We start from the raw sequence: 18369 nt of genomic DNA, 5'->3' as shown, positions 1-18369 counted from the left end.
TAGAAGCAGCGATATCTACAGAGACCATTCTTGAACGATCTTCCTAGTGAGTTATTTCATTACTCCATTGGAAATAGAGGAGAACAATCGGTCCTGGAAGTGGTAATCTGTGAGCTAAGTCTTCCTCAAGCATGGTACATGTTCATCCTTCATCAAAGAGTGCGTAAGTCGGCATATACCCAGCTGGTCGTCTGAGAAGCACAGGTACGATTCGTAGTAGTACAGTTTTTGTTTCATTTCGCATCGACATATGCCCAAATTTGAGTCAGAGGAAACAAAATTTGAGGTTAAGAACATTCTTTCGTCTTTCATTCACTGATAATTCAGAGAATTTCGTACATTTTGATAATATGTGGTCTAGCTTTTTACAAAAAATGCACTCACTAGTTTTATTCTTCAAAAAACTATCTCTTTTTCAAATCATGACAGTTTCTCTTCTGATTCCTTGATAGACCATTTCTTTGAAAAGGATTACTGAAAGGGGCCATCGAGTTGAGCTCTTCTTCAAACCATTCAGAAAAAGCTCCTAATGATGTTGGTATTCCTTTCAAATCACGTTGATTCTTGAATTTTTTTCATGCATAGTAGGAAGCTTGTCTACCAAATTTGCTAATAGATCTGGATTGTATAGATACAGATGAGAATGGACGTTTTTCATTGTGATTACCATGTTATTTACAACATAAGAAAAATAAATCCATGTCTCCCACTTGTCTTCTTTAAAGTTACTAGATTTCTTTGCCTTTTCTATCAGAGAAAAATTATCCACTCCGGTGTACCAAAATTCATTTTTAGCATCTTGATAATTTTGGAGACGTTTCTCGGGGAAATGAGAAGGGCTTTGACGGTTTCTCTTGCTTTGCCCTTCAATGTCCGGTTCAAACGGATCAAATGATGCCAATTATTTTCCAAAAATTGAAAAATTCAATTTGATGAGACAAAAATAGCATTTTCCCTTATCGCTTTATTACCGACATTAACAAACTGCATCATTATCACTTCCAACCAAAAATGAAATAAACTAAATGGTGATCATATATCAGATACTGAATATCTTTGGACTGAACTTGTATGATCGTTATTCAAATTTCAGAGATCGAATGAACACTTTGATTTGTATTCAAAGTCGTATGTGCTATCATGTGAAAGTTTTGAAAACTTCCCAGAAAAATGTACAAATAAATATAAATTAGACCCGGAACACTACTACACTGCATCCGAATTATCTTGGAATGCTATGTTGGAGCATACGAATATTGAATTGAAATTATCATCCCTCATTGATATGATTAATTTTTTGCAAAATACATACCCGATGGAATTAGCCAGTGAAATAGAACCTAAAGCAAATAATTAAGCAATAATAAAGCAAATCATTCATTCCATGTTGAGATGCAACAAACGTATATGGCCCCAGTATTTCACATAAATCACCAACAGATGAATTTTCATAGTTAACCAGATCTTGATATAATGAATTCGAGTGCTGATAGTCCGTATGGGTATGTGCTTAAAGTTGTCAGTTGAAAGTTTGATATCTTCATGAAAAACGTGGATGATAGAATTGATGTTAAGAAGGCCGCAATCAAAAAAGCTTTCCTCGGTGACTGCATCAATAATGTTGCCAATGTTATAACCTGGGCGATGGTCATCGTCATTTTGATCAGGCTGAAGCCTTGCTCCCTTACCCTTTACGCTGGTTTTTGTCAGAGGGACAAATGGGTCATAACTGATTTTTGGTGGTGGCATGAAAGTCCTCAGACATCCATACCGCCCTTCGCGGTATACCCCTACCTGACTGGGTTGAGATGGATGAAGATATTATTCATCTGTTAACGGAGGACATAGAGGCCTCATTCGACAGAGTGTCGGGGCCTATATCGAGAGGGGTCGTCTACAGCGTAATCTATAGCTTCCCTGACTAACGACAATGTTATAACCTGAAGATGAATCGGTCCGTTTTTGATGTAAATGCCTGCTCCAACAGTTGTGTCACCGACTCTTGTAGTGATCGAAGCGATCCCGACACTTGCCGTTGAGAATATCTGTCTACCACCAACAATAGATGCACTAGTCACCACACGGTTCAGATGAAATGCTCACTGTTTCTTGGAGGGCTCTGATGACTTCAAACATGCCTGTCAGACACGCGAAATAGTTCGGGCAGACATTTTTCATCGACAGCATAGAATGGCCCGGCAATAGGTTGAACTTGTCCGCCAGTCAGAAGCTCTTTCCGAAAGAGATCGACAGAAAGCTGAGCTGGAGTATAAACGGATAGCCCGGTTTGAAGAATCAAGGGTTGAGAGTGAAGGTTGAGTTTATAGAAGAAAATGTTCACTTGATTCAGTGCACATTGAATAATGCGACGATTGGGTAATTTTTCTTCATTTTATCTGAATACTCTTTTCTCTAATAAATTCTTGCCGTTTTCAAATTATTTCTCTTCAAATTATGTCTTTTATTAGTTCAACTTATAATCCATCCATATTTTCTCTTCACAAAGAGTTTGAATTGATAACGTTAGCCCTGAAACCAGTGTGCACTAGCGGACTTTGCCGTGTGATATAATATCACGTTTGAGATTTTCCAAATCACAATGCTCCCAATAAAAATATATAACGAGGTTCTATTCGTAATTTATGAACTGAAAACATTATGGGTAATGAAATACAAGTTCCACTTTCCAAATATCACTAAGTGTTGAATAAATATTCGACAACCTCTATCTACACTGCAGAATTGAGAGCAACTCTTGAAGCGTTGCAATACATAAATTTTCATAACATCCCTCAATGTCTAATAACAATAGACTCATTGGGTGCAGTAACCTCATTGAATCAACTCTATCCTAGCCATCCGGTTCTGATGAAGATCAAAACAGAACTATTAAATATTCACCAAAACAACATTCAAATCCAATTTATTTGGGCTCCCTCACATATCGGAATAGAGAGCAATGAAAAGGCCGATAGTCTAGCCAAGGATGCCACAAAACTTCAAGAGTGCACAATTACTCACCCCAACATTTATTATAATGATCTAAAACCGCACATCAGGAAAGCCGTAATATCCAAGTGGCAGACGAAATGGAACATCTCTAAAACCAAACTTTCAGAAATCAAATAAACAGTACTACCATGAAGCAATCTACCTCAGAAGAGAAACATTCAAACAACTCTATCCAGACTACGAGTTGAACATACACGCCTAACTCACAGTTATCTCCTCAAGAAAGAAGAAGTCCCCACGTGCTAAATCTGTGAAACAACTTTGAATCACTTTTTGGTGGAGTGCCCGCTATACATAGATAAGAGATTAGCCAATGAAATGACAGAAGATCTAAAAGTGTTACTGAACGGTCAGTCAAACAATAAACTAATAAAATTTCTGAAAGACATCAATTTTTTACATGAAATATAGTTACTTCAGATTAACTTATTGTAGTCAATGTGATATAAGAAACATATTATGTAAATTACTATGAAGCCAATAACCCCTGGCGGTTGAGGCTTAAATTAAAAAAAACATGAATCATGCTATCCGTTAGAATCAGCCTGATTTATGCGCCAGAATAAAAAAGTAGGACGTTTCGGATGTTATATTTCACATATAATGGCATCAATAGGTGTTTCAAATGAATAAAAAAATTTGATGATATCTCACACACACAATTTGAAGATAGAAAGTGCTTAATGAAAGATCCATACTTTCTGAACCGTGAACATTGACTGTAATATCATTCTTGTCCTCAAATCATTCCATTCCCTGATTATTGAGCCCAACCGGAAAATCCATACCTATGACATTCAAGACAGTAGAGAAATATGAATATGCTATAGTAACATCTGACACTTCAGCACCTTCCTCCACTTGATGCATTCAGACGTTCATGATGGTTCACATATGAAGATCCCCTCAGTGCACTGAACTTATCGATGTTCACTTCCAGTAATATAACTTTTTCACAAGTCCAACCTCGAATACAAAATCAATAGTACTATTCAATAAAATTAAAACTTGAGGAAAAAGTAAACCTGAATTACGTTTCTGAAATTATGATGTCTAAGCGATAATTCATCATAAAATCCATCAAATATGGAATTCAAACCAGAAGATTTGTCTATTTTATCATTTCGAGAGTTGAAAGACTTGGTGTCCCAAATTTTGGGTTTGTAGAATATAACTCTCAAATACTTTCAAATTCACATTGATGATTTCATGCAGACATGTACACTATATACCTGGTGAGGTAGCATCCAACTTGAAGAGCTAACGGAAAGTTAGTGGATCTTCGTGGTATGTAGACGTGTGTATACTTAGTAAAAACTTGTACATTGTTACACCGTGAGTTTACTTTATATGTAATGTGGCTCTTCATTCTCAAGATCAAATTTCATATTCTGAATCAAACTCCACGTCCAAGATCATATTCCATGACCATAATTCATGGACGTCTTTCAAGGTGAAATCTGAGACGTCCTTCAAGGTCAAACCTCAGACGCACGTCAAGATCAAAACTCGAGGGCATGTAACTGAAACAGGCTAGAATATCAAATGCAAGCCCCTTATTCAAGATCATATGACCTTGCACGTAGCTCAAGGGCGCGTGAAGCCAGTTTCAATCAATGCTAGCAATGACGTCATTGTGGTGGGGAAAACCCGAGTACCAACTATAATCTCCTAATCTAAACTACAGTTTGGTTATCAAGTCACGCTTCCCAAATATCATGTTACTTTTGTGCTTACCCTGTACCAAAATATCAGCTCGACCTATTGGTAGCTGGTAATCAACTACTGGCACTTCATCTACGGCTGCTCTGTATAAAATTTTTGGTTCAAGAACCAAACACGGATCACTATCCCTGATACAGCTCAATAAGAGACCTTTTGCTTTGATGGGACTTCTTGGAACAACTACCTAAAAAGTACCAAAAGTTGCTTGTATTCAAAGAAAGTTGATTCAAGAAAATAAAACTTCAAACCTTCAAACTTTAAACTATCTTCAAGGTTACTCTAGCAATTTCAATTCATTTTTTGAGAGTGTGTCAGTTGTTTCACATATTCAATAGACCACTAGGTGAAACGTTTGTTTATGCCGAGAAGCCGGACGATAAATCCCCCTGTCTATCGTCCAACCCTTGTGAGTAATCATATGTTGAAATATAAGACCTCGTTGATTTTTCACTCGGAGAATTTTCAACTTTTGAGGGTTGTCATTCGAATGAGGCGACAGCTGATTAACGGATGAAAATATTCGAAAGATGTTTTATTGTTTCTGAATTCAAAATCACGCATTATTCCCGAATACCAGAATTCAACACTCTTCTCGACGCGCGTTTCATCAACCAAATTGGTGTCTTCGAGAGACGAAGTACATTTCATACCTTTTTTCAGTAAATGAAATACACTTCATTTCCTGAAGACACCGATTGATTGGTGAAACGCGAGTCGAAAAGAGTATTGATTTTTTGTATTTATAAACCGTACGTGTTTCGGATTCATCCTACACCAGAGGTTTCACGTCTACCTTCAATTTCTTTTCAAATTGATCATTTCTCGAAAACCATATTAATGGAATTTTGATCATTCCTGTTTTTTTTTGGATAAAATCGAAAAAATGAACTCCATTTTTCCGATGTTCATCTATAGAAGATATTTCAGTTAATAAGAGATACCTTGTAATTGAAAAAACCGAATGGAAAATTGAGAAACAGTCTCAGAATGACAATTTGTTGTGGACTTCCTTCTCTATTGTGAAGGTGATGGGAAGTCTTACGCTGTTGATGTGCTTCAGGAAGATGTCTAGTTATGTATTCCCATGGTTCCATATTATGAAGGGGTCGTTGACATTTTCATGAATTATACGTTGATGACACCTTCATAATATGGAACCATGGGAATACAGAACGAAATGTCGTGAAGTAACTTGAGTAAAAATATTTCAATTTTTATTTATCAGTTATTCAATTTTCAACAGTTGCTTGTATTTTGCTTAATTGTAATTTCGTTCCGAAATTCTTTGCTTGATATAATTGCTATTTCCATCTATACATTTCAATATCATTGATTTTTTCATGGATTACAAATAATTCGTTTGAAGGTGACTGACAATGTTTCATGATGAATTTCACTAGTTCGGACTTCTATTGTCTACTATATAAAATGATTTGAAATCCCTGAAACAACTAAAAAGGAATAATTAAAAAAGGAATAGCTGAAAATAACAATTATATTAAGCAAAATAAACCTGAAATGAAATAATAGTGAAATAAACTACAAGTAAAAATATAACAATTGAATAAATAAAAACAGAATAAAAATAAAGGAATGAAAAAAGAAGAAAATAAAAATAAAAAGTATAGAGATTCCAAGTCACGTTAGTTCACGACGTTTCGATTGTTAATATCTACAATCGTCTTCGGGTGATGACTGGACTGATTCCTCCCAGAGATGACTATTTATAGGTCGTTCAAATACTTTCACTTATCCCTGCTTTCCATTTTCCACTTCACTGGTTCTCTGGGAGATGACCGTTTTGGCGGGAGTTGGCCATTATTTGCTTGATGATGGGTTTCCATATGTTGCGTATTTCTACGCTGGCCTGGCTGAATACGTTGTTGGACAACATGTATGCGGTTTCCTTGAATTTTCTCCTGAACCAATGTTCCTCTTTGTGCAAGATCTCAGCTTGGGACCACTCGATGTGGCAATGCGAACATTCAATGGCCTCTTAGTTTCACCAATATAGGATTTTCCGCACTCACAGGGTATTCGGCAAATGCAATTCTTGGAATCGCAGTCCGCGTTTGATGGCCTGGTTTTCGTGAGGCTGCTACGGATAGTGTTACCGGATCTGAAACAGGTTCGGATGTTGTATTTGGAACCAATTCTTCTTATCCTCTCCGATAATCCTCTGATGTAGGGAAGTGCAAGCACTGGTTGTGACGGCTTCTCTTCCTTGCGAGGCTCCTGCTGTCTTATAGCCAAAGTCTTTTCTACCATCGCTTTTGATTATCCATTCCGTTGAAGAGATCATCAAAAAAGATCTTCAACGAAATAATTCCATTGCAATCTCCAGCATAACCCAAATAATATTTCCGCAGTGATTCCCCGAGAATACGTACCTGGTTGAATCTAAGATATTCTGAAAGTCCCCATCCAGTCGTAGATATTATCCCTGGTTTTCTGACAACAGCCAACTATTTACCCCCATTTCATAACGAATTTCATAAAAATTTGAAGCACTTGCATTATTCGGGAGATGGCATGTTTTCGTTTCATCTTCAGGAATGAATTGTTCCTCTATGTAAATGAAACTCTCAGTGATATCGAGTATCACGATTCGAATATTTATCAAGAAAGTTTCATCACAGAGTTTCGTCACAGACAACGTGGTATGTATTTCTGGAGATTGAGTGAGGAGTCATTACTGATTCTGAAGCTCATTTAAATGTTTGCTTCACATCAAAATTCTGATTAGATATTTTGTCATGTTCATTATGTCGATATCATCTTGTAGATGTTCGAGTAACTTTTCAGAAACATATTCAATTTCATGTGTATAACTTCTTTGGGCATTATATTGAGTTTTGTCAAAGTGCGATATTTTGAAAACATTTTAAGTGGAAACACTATCCTCGTACCGATCTCATGATCTTATGTTGCAATTTTATTCATTACATTTGGAAAATGATCCGCAGAGCCGCAAGTGTTCACGGAGAATTGTGCTGAAACTCTGCTGACGATCATATTTCTCGTGAGTGTAGATCTCCAAAATTATGCGACTTCGTTCCTCTATTTTTTTTTAATACCACCAAATGTTTTCCTAGTACTATTGTTTAATCTGAATTAATAGCGGCTCTCCTTGATTTGTCTTGTCTTTAACATGAAGAAGATAATTTGTCACAGATAAAAACCACGATGGTGTGGAATTTCCATTTTGTATGCATAATAATCGAGATCGATATCGATCGATATCGAATAATGCATGGTGTGTGAATTTTTTTCATTCCACCGGCAGCTTTTAGGTATTTACATGACGCCTGCAATGTCACTGTAACAGCTTTCTCTTCTATCCCTCGTCACGAATTGATTTCCAACAGCTTTTTCAATAATATTTTGGTCTTCATTAACCACCCCAGCACCAAATGCACCTTTCTGACTTTTTCTTGTTTTTTTTTCTAATTTTCACTTGTTGGTATCACAACCCATACCAAAATGTTCCCTTTGCTTTCATATTATTGGTAACAAAAAAAAGCGGCTGATCTGTCATCTTACTTCCGTTCTCGATTAAACCTCATCCCAAGCTAAGTATTCAAGCTCTTTATCTAGATACGCGTTTCTCAAAGTGGGCGATAACGATAACGCCTCTTTGTGGGCGCTGGAGGCCTATAAGGGGGAAGTAAAGGGCACAGAGAAGATTGGGGGGTGGTGAAGTGGTTTAGGGAGCTATGGCTAATTTAAAAATGTTTTTTGCTTTTAACACAAACTTTACCGCTCCTTTATGCTTAACGCGCGTTTCCTCGTGTAACGCCATCTAGGGGACTAGACAGTAACTATTTCCTGTCCGATAGTTGTCACACTGTACAATAGATGGCAGTAGGCTTCATATAAAAGCGCGCGCGCCATCCAGCCAGTAATGTCATTCGACGATATTACGAAAACAAGTAATCTAGTTAGCGACTAGCTAGGTAAAGTGCTATACGTGCGGTGGTGAATACTATGAGTGGTGTCATTAGCAAGTTTTCAATACTCGATTCTTCACTTCGTCATTTTTGAAGACAAAATTATGTCAGAAGCAAAAAAAAAGGAACGGCAGTATAGCGCGGAATATATAAAATATGCATTCATATAAAAAAGACATAAGTGTGACTTAATTTCAAGAACTGGAAAAGCTCAGCCAACTGTATCAAAACTTTTTTTCAGCGGCTTCTATGCAAGACGACAACGGACTCCGAGCTTCCTACAATATTTCCTTGCTGATTGCTCAAACAGGTAAACCTCACACTATTGTAGAGGATTTAATTTCACCGGCAATAAAATAAGTAATACTCGAAACTACTGAGCTTCATAAACCGGCGGCAGATATTATCCAAAAAATTCCTTTGAGCAATAGTTCCCTGCAAAGACGAATTGATGAGATGGCTGAAAATATTGAAGAGTCATTGTGCAATCATTTGAAGATTTCTAAATTCTCAGTTCAGTCAGATGAGTCCACTTTACCAACCAATGAAGCATCGTTGTTGGCATACGTGAGGTTTATTAAAAATGAGAGAATATATCATGAACTGAAACCATATATATAATACACTGGTAAAATTGTGTGACGAGAAAGAAATTCCACTGAAGAATATTATCAGCTGTCGTAAGACGTCGTTAGTCCTTAGCTCACATAAGTTTCTCAACTTCTGAGAGTTGTCGTTCGTATGGGGGTGACAGCTGATTAACGGAAAAACGGATTTTAAACAGTGGCCTAATCCTAAGGTGTGTGTATCCCTGCCGAGAGGATGAATAACACTGAGCCTATCAGCTGTCTCTACGGAACCTTCGAGATACCGGGCGCCCTCTCGTCGTAGCATCGCCTTGTGACGGCAATGCGGGGCTCTGCTGCGATTGACCTTCTTTCCCTAGCTACTCGTGGGACTTTTATGGACAGGGTAAACTTAAAAAATCACTCTGACGCTGAGTCTACAGAGGAGATGGATGTCGAGCTTATGACACCAACTGACCTTCCTGTAAATTCAGATCAGGAACGAGAGCTTCTCAACTCTCCAACTCCTGATCCAATAACTGAACCTAAAAAAAAAGGTTTGGTGGTGCAGCCAGGAAACGACTGAATCGTCTCCTCGAAGTACCTTATGAAACCGCCTTGCACCAAATTTTTGAGCGGCGTACGCAGAATCTGTCCCAGGTGGAGGAACAAACCCCCCATAAGCAGGTTAGCAAACGTTTGCGCTCAAGTGATGATTCACCAAAACCAGAGGCGAAAAAGCCCTGCACAGTTGACTCTAAGGCAACGACAGGTGTAGCTGACGTGGCATGTATCAAGGTAGAAATCTTGCACCTTGACTATCCGACTACCTCATTAACGATGAAACAGCAGAGCATATACTTTGTGCCTGCCCCGCTGGGGACAGAATAAGGATTTTAGAGCTCGGCAGAGCCGTACTATCACCGTCTGACCTGAAAGACCACTCACCATACAAACTGATCGGCTTCGTTAAGAAGCTGGGTTTACTTGAGTACGCGTGACCCAAAATAAACACTTGCGGGTTGCGGTGAAGGGTCGAATAGACCCGCTCACTTTCGACCTAACCTAACCTAACTCTCAGTTGGCTTTACATGCTTGGACTCAACGACAGTCGATGAAGATGCAGCAGTGACCTTCCCCGCTGATGGTCTCTATTTTCAACCCACATCAATATGAGAGACGCGTGGAGGGCATTTGAATAATGTTATTTGTGAAAATGTAGGATTTTCTAGAGCAATTTGCTTAATGAATTCATTAATATCAAAATCTGTGGGGAGAAGTCTCAGTATGATAAATGTGCTTGGGATGTCTTCAAAATCAACAATATGCAATTGCAACATTTTTATAGGTTGTGTACTATTTCCTGGCAACAATTGCGGCGATTCACTATTGTACATTGAGTTCATGAGAGTAGGGAGGGCGAGTGTAAGCCCACAGCACTTAGGCCACATGTGACCCATTGTGTATCCTCCCGAGAAGTTGTCCTCCTAGGTGATCGCCCACCCTGTCCTTTCCAAGAAGGTGGACAGGTCACTGGGTGACAACTCCTTTATATCGGCAGGTGTAGGCCAAGACTCGCCTAACAAACACTCTTTTTTTGACGATAACTCCGGGCACTCGCATAGAACATGCCTGAAATTTTTCATCTTCCTGTTCACACATCCTGCATAGATGTGTGTCCATAAGCCTCATATCATGGGGGTGTTTCCTTAGTTGACAATAGCCAGTCATGAATCCTACTGATGAGCGTACATTTTTTCTGGTCATCGTCAGATATTTCTTCGGCGCCAGCTTCTCAGGGTCGCCCAAGGTGATCCTGGCAAGATTGCATCCCTTGATTCCATCCCATCCCTTTAGGAATGGGTGTAAAATTTGGCTAATTCCATAATTGTCGAAGTCATCAGGCCGTAGGTGGCACTGGGTCCTAAAATTCTTAGTCCAGTCGCTTCCTTGGCTGAAGAGTCGGCAATGCGATTACCTTAACTCCTGTCGTACCCTTTAAGCCACCTCAGGATGATGTTATTATCTACCGAGGCTTTGGCTAAATCTTGGTGGCACTCTAGTACTAGCCCTGAGGTAACATGTTGTCTGTTAGGGCTTGTCTGCTGTCAGTGCAGATTGTTATGTTTTTGCCAGAAATTCCTTTCCTGGTTATTTCTCTTGTGGCGATTGAGATACCAGCTGGTTTTGTTTGGACCACGCTGGTATTTTTTCCCATTCCCCACTTGATCCTTAGGCTTACCGATCTGGAGTACACTCCACATCCTGAGCCTTCTTTGATTTCTGAGCCATCTGTATATATGCGTATTGCATTTGTAGCATTCGACTCTGTGTTCTGTTTCATTTGTATTTTGTAGGGTTTATTGAACCTGGGTTCAATTGCATCACTGGTTGCCTGCAGCAGGGGCTGCGCAGTAAGTGCTCTCCGCCATAGGCCCGGCCTCAATTGAGACATTCCTATTTCGAGGTTTACACCAGCCGTGCGCAATCGTACCATGGCCATTAACGCAACCTCGTTAACGTACAGGTTCAGAGGGGTCAGACCCGTAATTAATTCCATTGCCGCGGTTGGTGCTGTTCTCAAGGCTTCTTTCATGTTCAAACAAGCCAGTCGCTGTGTTTGATATGATTTTTGGATGGCCGTTGCTTGTAGACTTTCAGTACCCATGCAATGGCTCCGTACGTTAACATAGGTCTCATTATTGCACTGTAGATCCAGGTGACCACACGGGGTGAAAGACCCCATGCGCATCCCACTGTCCTTCGACATTGCTCATAAGTCACATATACTCTTTTTGCTCTACTCGGTAGGTGAGAGTTCCATGTTAGCTTTCTGTCGAGGATAGTACTAAGGTATTTCACCTCTTCAGAGAAGTATAGTTTGCTTTCAAAGATTTTGGGAGGTTTTGAGCCCGATAAACATCTTTTTCTGTTGAAAAAGATCATCCCAGTCTTCTTGGGATTGATCGAAAGTAAGTGTCCCTCACACCATGTTTCTATCAATTTGAGCCCATCCTGCGCTCTATCGCACAGTGAGTTCACCAATTTGCCGGTGTGTAAGATAAATTTGTCATCTGCATATGCAATTGTGTAGAATCCATCATTGTTGAGGTGATTATTCAGCGCATCCAGAACTATGTTCCAGAGAAGGGGTGATGAGACCCGTCCCTGTTGACATCCCTTCATGAACAAAGACTGTGGTGTCTTCTACATTGATACTTATTGCTCTACTAGGAAGTATCCATTCTCCTACTACCATAGGTACATTCCTGGAGTGTAGTTGCTGGGTAATTGTTGGAAAGGTTGTTTTGCCCAACGCTCCCTCGATATCTATGAATATACCCAGGGTGGATGCTTTGTTGTTCGAAGATCTCTCGATTCTGCCAACCACATGGTGAAGGGCCGGATCAGTAGACCTTCACGGAGTATATGCATGCTGATTTCAATGGAGTGTACTTCATCTCTTATGTATCGCTCACAGCCTCTTCATAGTTTTTAAGAAAAACGATGCGTAGTACTTCTCTCCACTTACTAGTAATATACCTCAGAGCTGTATAGGCTCTAAATATTCCAACCAGGTGCGGCATAAGAAAATCAAGTCCCTTTTGAAGTAGGGCTGATCTTATACCGTCAGGTCTTGGTGAATTGAAGAGGGAATAGCCCGATATGGCCCATCTTATCTTGTCCTCGTCAATAACTGAACTAGTAGATTGCCAGTCATAGGGTGTTGTTGGTACTTCCGCCCAGTTCATCGTTCCAGGAGAGACAGAACCTAGGAATTGAGTTTCCATAAGAATATCAGCACTCTCTTGGAGGCTGGCAGCTTTGTCGCCATTTTCACTCGTCAGCATGATACTCTTATGGTGGTTGTAATATCTGTCATCCATATAAATGAAACACCTTCAAGGTTCATTCAATAACTATATTTTCCAATTTTAAAATACCAAATCACAGAGCCCTGTCCAAGGACGTCACAGATAACTTTTTATACAGTATTATAGTCCAGGCACATTCCTACTGACATTACACTCCTCCCTTTCTAATTTAGAACTCTTGTGCTTATAACTATGGTACAAACCGCTCAGGTGGTTTTCTGAAACGCTGGGGGCGATGGGATAATTCACTGGGAGATATATGAGTCTCTTGATCACTACTAGTTGAATTGATATTATCATAATTCGATATTGACATCGTTGAATCTCTCTCTTGTGATTTTCCCACCACCGCTCCTGGTGCCTCACTGCTACCTAATTGAAAGCTCGATTTTTCCACCTCTTGAGGCAAAACAATTTGTTCCTTACTGATTTCAACTTCTCCTAAATTCACATAGCTATCATGAACAGGGAGAATCTGGTTTATGTGACGTTTCCATTCCAAATTGGTATTGGGTATTCTTACTTTAACAATATTTTTTCCTAATCTACGAATTACAATTCCCGATGTCCACTCTGGTTTAACCCTTCTATAATCTTTCACTAGCACCTTTTGTCCTATTTCAAGACGATCCCGTATTTTTCCTCGATAATTTCTCTTCTGACGATTTTGTGATTTGATAATATTATCTTTAATAGTACTCATAGGTTTGGGTTTACGTACCGGTATATTTATGGGTTTAATTAAATCTAATCTAGTTCTGAGAGCTCGGCCCAGCATCAAACGGGCAGGGGATTCGCCAGTGCTACAATGCTCTGTATTTCTATACAATACCAAAAAATTATAAAGGTCTAATTCTGTAATCTGAGATTGTTTCGAAATCTCATCAAAAATATTGTAAGAACTTTTCAAAGTCTTGATAATAAATTGTTTAATAGTTTTCACACTATTTTCAGCCGCCCCGTTTGAAGCTGGGTGGTATGGTGGAGACGTCACATGAACAATGCCATTATTAAGTAAAAAATTCTGAAATTCTTTGGAGATAAACGTTGGTCCATTATCTGAAACCAATGTCCTCGGGAGACCAAACTGAGCAAATAATCCCCTTAATTTACTTATAGTAGCTGATGCTGTGATTGAAGTCATTAAAAAAACTTCCAACCACTTCGATAATGCATCCACAATTACGAAATAAGTTTTACCATTAATTGGTCCTAAAAAATCTACATGTAGCCGTTCCCATACTTCGGAAGGAATCGGCCAGGGCGTCAACTCATCCTTTGGAGGGTTTTGTCGTTCTCTCCTACACGAAATACAATTTTTACACATTTCTTCAATTTCTTCATTAAGAGACGGCCACCAAATATATGAACGTGCCAATGCTTTTGTTTTTACAATTCCCATATGGCTTTTATGCATCTCACCTAAAATAGCAGATTGCAATATTTCCGGAACTACTACTCGATAACCCCAAATTAAAACATCATCTTCAATACTTAGTTCATTTTTTCGTTTGAAAAACGGCATCAATTCACTTTTGTAATTTATTGGCCACCCATTTTTTACATATTCTAGGACTAAGCTTAACTTTTCGTCCCTTTTTAATTCCCTTTTTATAATTTCAATATTTATAGGTAATTTACTTTTTTCTACATAATTTAATGTTAAACTCGGCTCCTCTGTTATTTTTTGTTCCTTATCCATCAATGGAAGTCGTGAAAGAAAATCAGCACAATTTAGTTTTGAATTTACATACTGAATATCAAAATCATAGGAATATAAAAATATTGCATAGCGCTGTAACCTGTTTGCTGTCATAACTGGGAAACCTTTTTTTGGTCCAAAAATTGACACTAACGGTTTGTGGTCACATTTTAGAAAAAATTTACGGCCCCACAGATACGAATGGAATTTTTGTACACCATAAACTATAGATAATGCCTCCTTGTCTATTTGACTGTATCTTTTTTCGGTATCTGATAATACTCTAGAACTAAATGCTATCGGTTTTTCTATACCCGACGGATAACTGTGGGATAAGGTTGCACCTAAACCGTACGATGAAGCATCTACCGTTAAAATTAGATCAACATCTGGGTTATAGTGTGCTAAAACTTGAGGAGAAGTAATTGCTTTTTTAATTTCCGAAAATGCCTTTTCACATTGTTCGTTCCATTCAAATGGGTGATCTTTTTTTAATAAGTCATAAAGAGGAAATAAAATGTCGGTCAGATTTGGTATAAATCTGTGATAGTACTGTACGCTGCCCAAACAATGATTTTACTTGTGAAATATTTGTCGGTCGCGGAATTTTCAAAATAGCTTCAATTTTCTTCGCAGATTTATGTAACCCATTTTTGTCTATAACATGCCCTAAATACTCAACCGAATTTTTGAAAAAATGACATTTTTCTTTTTTTAATGTCAAGCCACTTTCTTTTAGTCTATCCAAAACTAATTCTAACCTTGCAATATGTTCTTTTTTATTTTTACCGGTCACTAGAATGTCATCCAAGAAACAACAAACTCCTGGTATGCCACTTAAAACCTGCTCAATTATATACTGGAAGTATCCAGGTCCAGACGAAATTCCAAAAGGTAGACGTGTATAGACGTATACACCTCTATGTGTGGAAATAGCAGTTAGTTTTTTTGATTCCTCATCTAGCAATATTTGTTGATAGGCAAATTTCAAATCAAGTTTAGAAAATTGCTCACCATTACATAATTTTGCAAACACATCCTCTATTCTTGGTAATGGATAACGACAAATTTCGATATGAGGATTCAAACTAATTTTATAGTCTCCACATATTCGAACATTTACTTTATCGTCTTTTAATACTGGAACAATCGGTGTGCCCCATTCAGAATATTGGACTGGTTCTAAAATACCCATTTTAAGCAATTTATCTATTTCTATCTCTACTTTTTCCCTAAGAGCATGAGCTATTGGTCTAGGTTTGAAAAATTTAGGTTTAATACCTTCTTTTAATTTAAGGGATAGTTTTCCTTTATTGAATGTTCCCAATTCGTCCTTGAAAACATCTGCATATTTTGTTTGCCAAGTTTCCACAATTTTTTTTTCTGAAATCTCATCTATATAATTCAACTGCCTGAATCCTAAATTGAATTTGTGAATGAAATCACGCCCCAGTAACAAGTTGTCGCCCCGTCTAATTACAAAAAAATCCAAAATATGGGAACGGTTATTAAAAATGACTTCAAGCTCAATTTTACCTAAAGCACAAATTTTGTCCCCAACATATGTTACAAAACTCAAATTGGTCTCTTTTAGAGGTAACTTTTGGAAATGTTTTCTCCACAAATTTTCTGAAATCACTGATTTTGAAGCCCCTGAATCTAATTCAACTTTGAAACTTACTCTGTTCAACTTAACATCTACTAATATTGGATTTTCATTTGAAGATTTCAAACAAAATAAAGGTTTATCTCTGACTGTTGTCGAAAACTCGTTGGTATCATCAACGCTCGACTCTAACTGTTCATTTTCGAAATAATTAAATGAATGGTTTAGACCCACCTTGCATACTCTCTTTAAATGGCCTTTTCCTCCGCATTTCTCACAAATATATTCTCGGTAAAAACATCTGTAGGATTCGTGATTTTTGCCCCCGCACACCGAACAAAAAAACATACCTTTTTTAGAGGAATACTTTCCTGAAGCGATGTGTGGTCCTGTCGTCGTAGGTTTTTGTCTATGCATCTGCCCTTGACTACCGCCTCTTTGCCCTCTTCCGCGCGGACGTATCAAATCTTCTTCCAAGCGATGTAATTCTTCCACTTTCACTTGTACTGGTAATCCATAATTATTTTGAGCTGACTCTGTCATTAATGCGCTGCTGATGGCTTCTTCAAATGTTAACATTTCGGTTTTGGTAAATAAGGTATCCAAAATTCTTCCAGGTTCGAAACCACATATAAATTTATCCCGAAGTGCATTGTCTAAATAAGTACCAAATTTACAATGTGTAGCTAGCCTTCTAAGACGCACTGAATATTCTTGAATGCTTTCTACTTTAAGCTTTTTCGCAGAATAAAAAGCATACCTTTCTGCATAAACTGCCCGTTGCGGTTGATAATGTTTCTCCAATAACTCAACCAACACATTGAAACCTTTATTTTCTGGTTTATCGGGAACACATAAGTCCTCGAGTAAAGCAAATGCACTCTGATTAAGGCTATTCAACAACATTGCTCGCTGCTTACTTTCCTCTGCCACCTCATTAGCAGTAAAAAACGATTTTAGTCGCCGGACATGGATGCCGAAATCATGAATGTCTGGATTGAACTCCGTTTGTAACCCAAATTGTCCCGTCGCCATGTTACTTGTTTTCAATCAAACAAATCCGTTGTTAGACTAAATTTTCAATATACGTTCATCCTCGTCGCCACTTGTAATATCTGTCATCCATATAAATGAAACACCTTCAAGGTTCATTCAATAACTATATTTTCCAATTTTAAAATACCAAATCACAGAGCCCTGTCCAAGGACGTCACAGATAACTTTTTATACAGTATTATAGTCCAGGCACATTCCTACTGACATTACAGTGGTCATTTGAGAGTGCCTTCTGTAGCCTAGAAGCTAGTGGAAATTCTTCGACTGCCTCATAGTAGGCTCTCCAGCTTCTCTTTGTTTTTGTCTCCAGACTTTTTTGAACTCTCTGAGGACCAAATCAGGTTTTTAGATTTCGGCAGAGCCGTACTCTTACCATCTGACCTGAAAGACCACTCACCATACGAGCTAATCGGCTTCGTTAAGAAGCTGGGTTTACTTGGTCAAGTGTGAGTACCCGTGAGCCAAAATAAACACTTGCGGGTTGCGGGTGGAGGGTCGAGTAAACCCTTTCACTCTTGTCCTAACCTAACTCTCAGTTGGCTTTACATGTTTGGACTCAACAACAGTCGATGAAGATGCAACAGTTTTTTCTAGCTGTGTGTTTTCTGTACTTGAAAAACTGACTGATACAAAATTAATATAGTTGATGTATGACAGCTGGTTAACGAAAAATCAAATTTAACAGATTTATTCATGACAAAAGGCATTTATGGTAATATGAGAAACAAAATCAAGAAAATGTGTCAAGTGATATTCGTTTATGTGAAAACATTACTTTTCAGTGAGAGGTTTATTGAAGACCAAAAATAAAAAAATATAATAATCCAACTATCGCATTATACCATGAGTACCACACTATTCACTTCCAATCTACATA

At 38.3% G+C, this 18369-nt stretch overlaps 1 protein-coding gene across 1 annotated transcript in view; it reads right to left on the bottom strand.

The window, feature by feature from the left end:
* The window catches only part of BckdhB (Branched chain keto acid dehydrogenase E1 subunit beta), a 127946-nt gene that overhangs the window by 18954 nt on the left and 90623 nt on the right, over positions 1 to 18369 (bottom strand). The window contains exon 4 of the mRNA XM_074174657.1: positions 4750 to 4921. Within this exon, the coding sequence (XP_074030758.1) occupies positions 4750 to 4921 (172 nt within the window). The remainder of the gene's footprint in view (positions 1 to 4749; positions 4922 to 18369) is intronic.

Source organism: Leptinotarsa decemlineata, unplaced genomic scaffold (genome assembly GCF_025532065.1).
Source record: "Leptinotarsa decemlineata unplaced genomic scaffold, Ldec_3_MD MMD2_tig00000690_RagTag_RagTag, whole genome shotgun sequence".
Classification (NCBI taxonomy): domain Eukaryota; kingdom Metazoa; phylum Arthropoda; class Insecta; order Coleoptera; family Chrysomelidae; genus Leptinotarsa; species Leptinotarsa decemlineata.
This window is presented reverse-complemented; position numbering and strand designations above follow the sequence as displayed.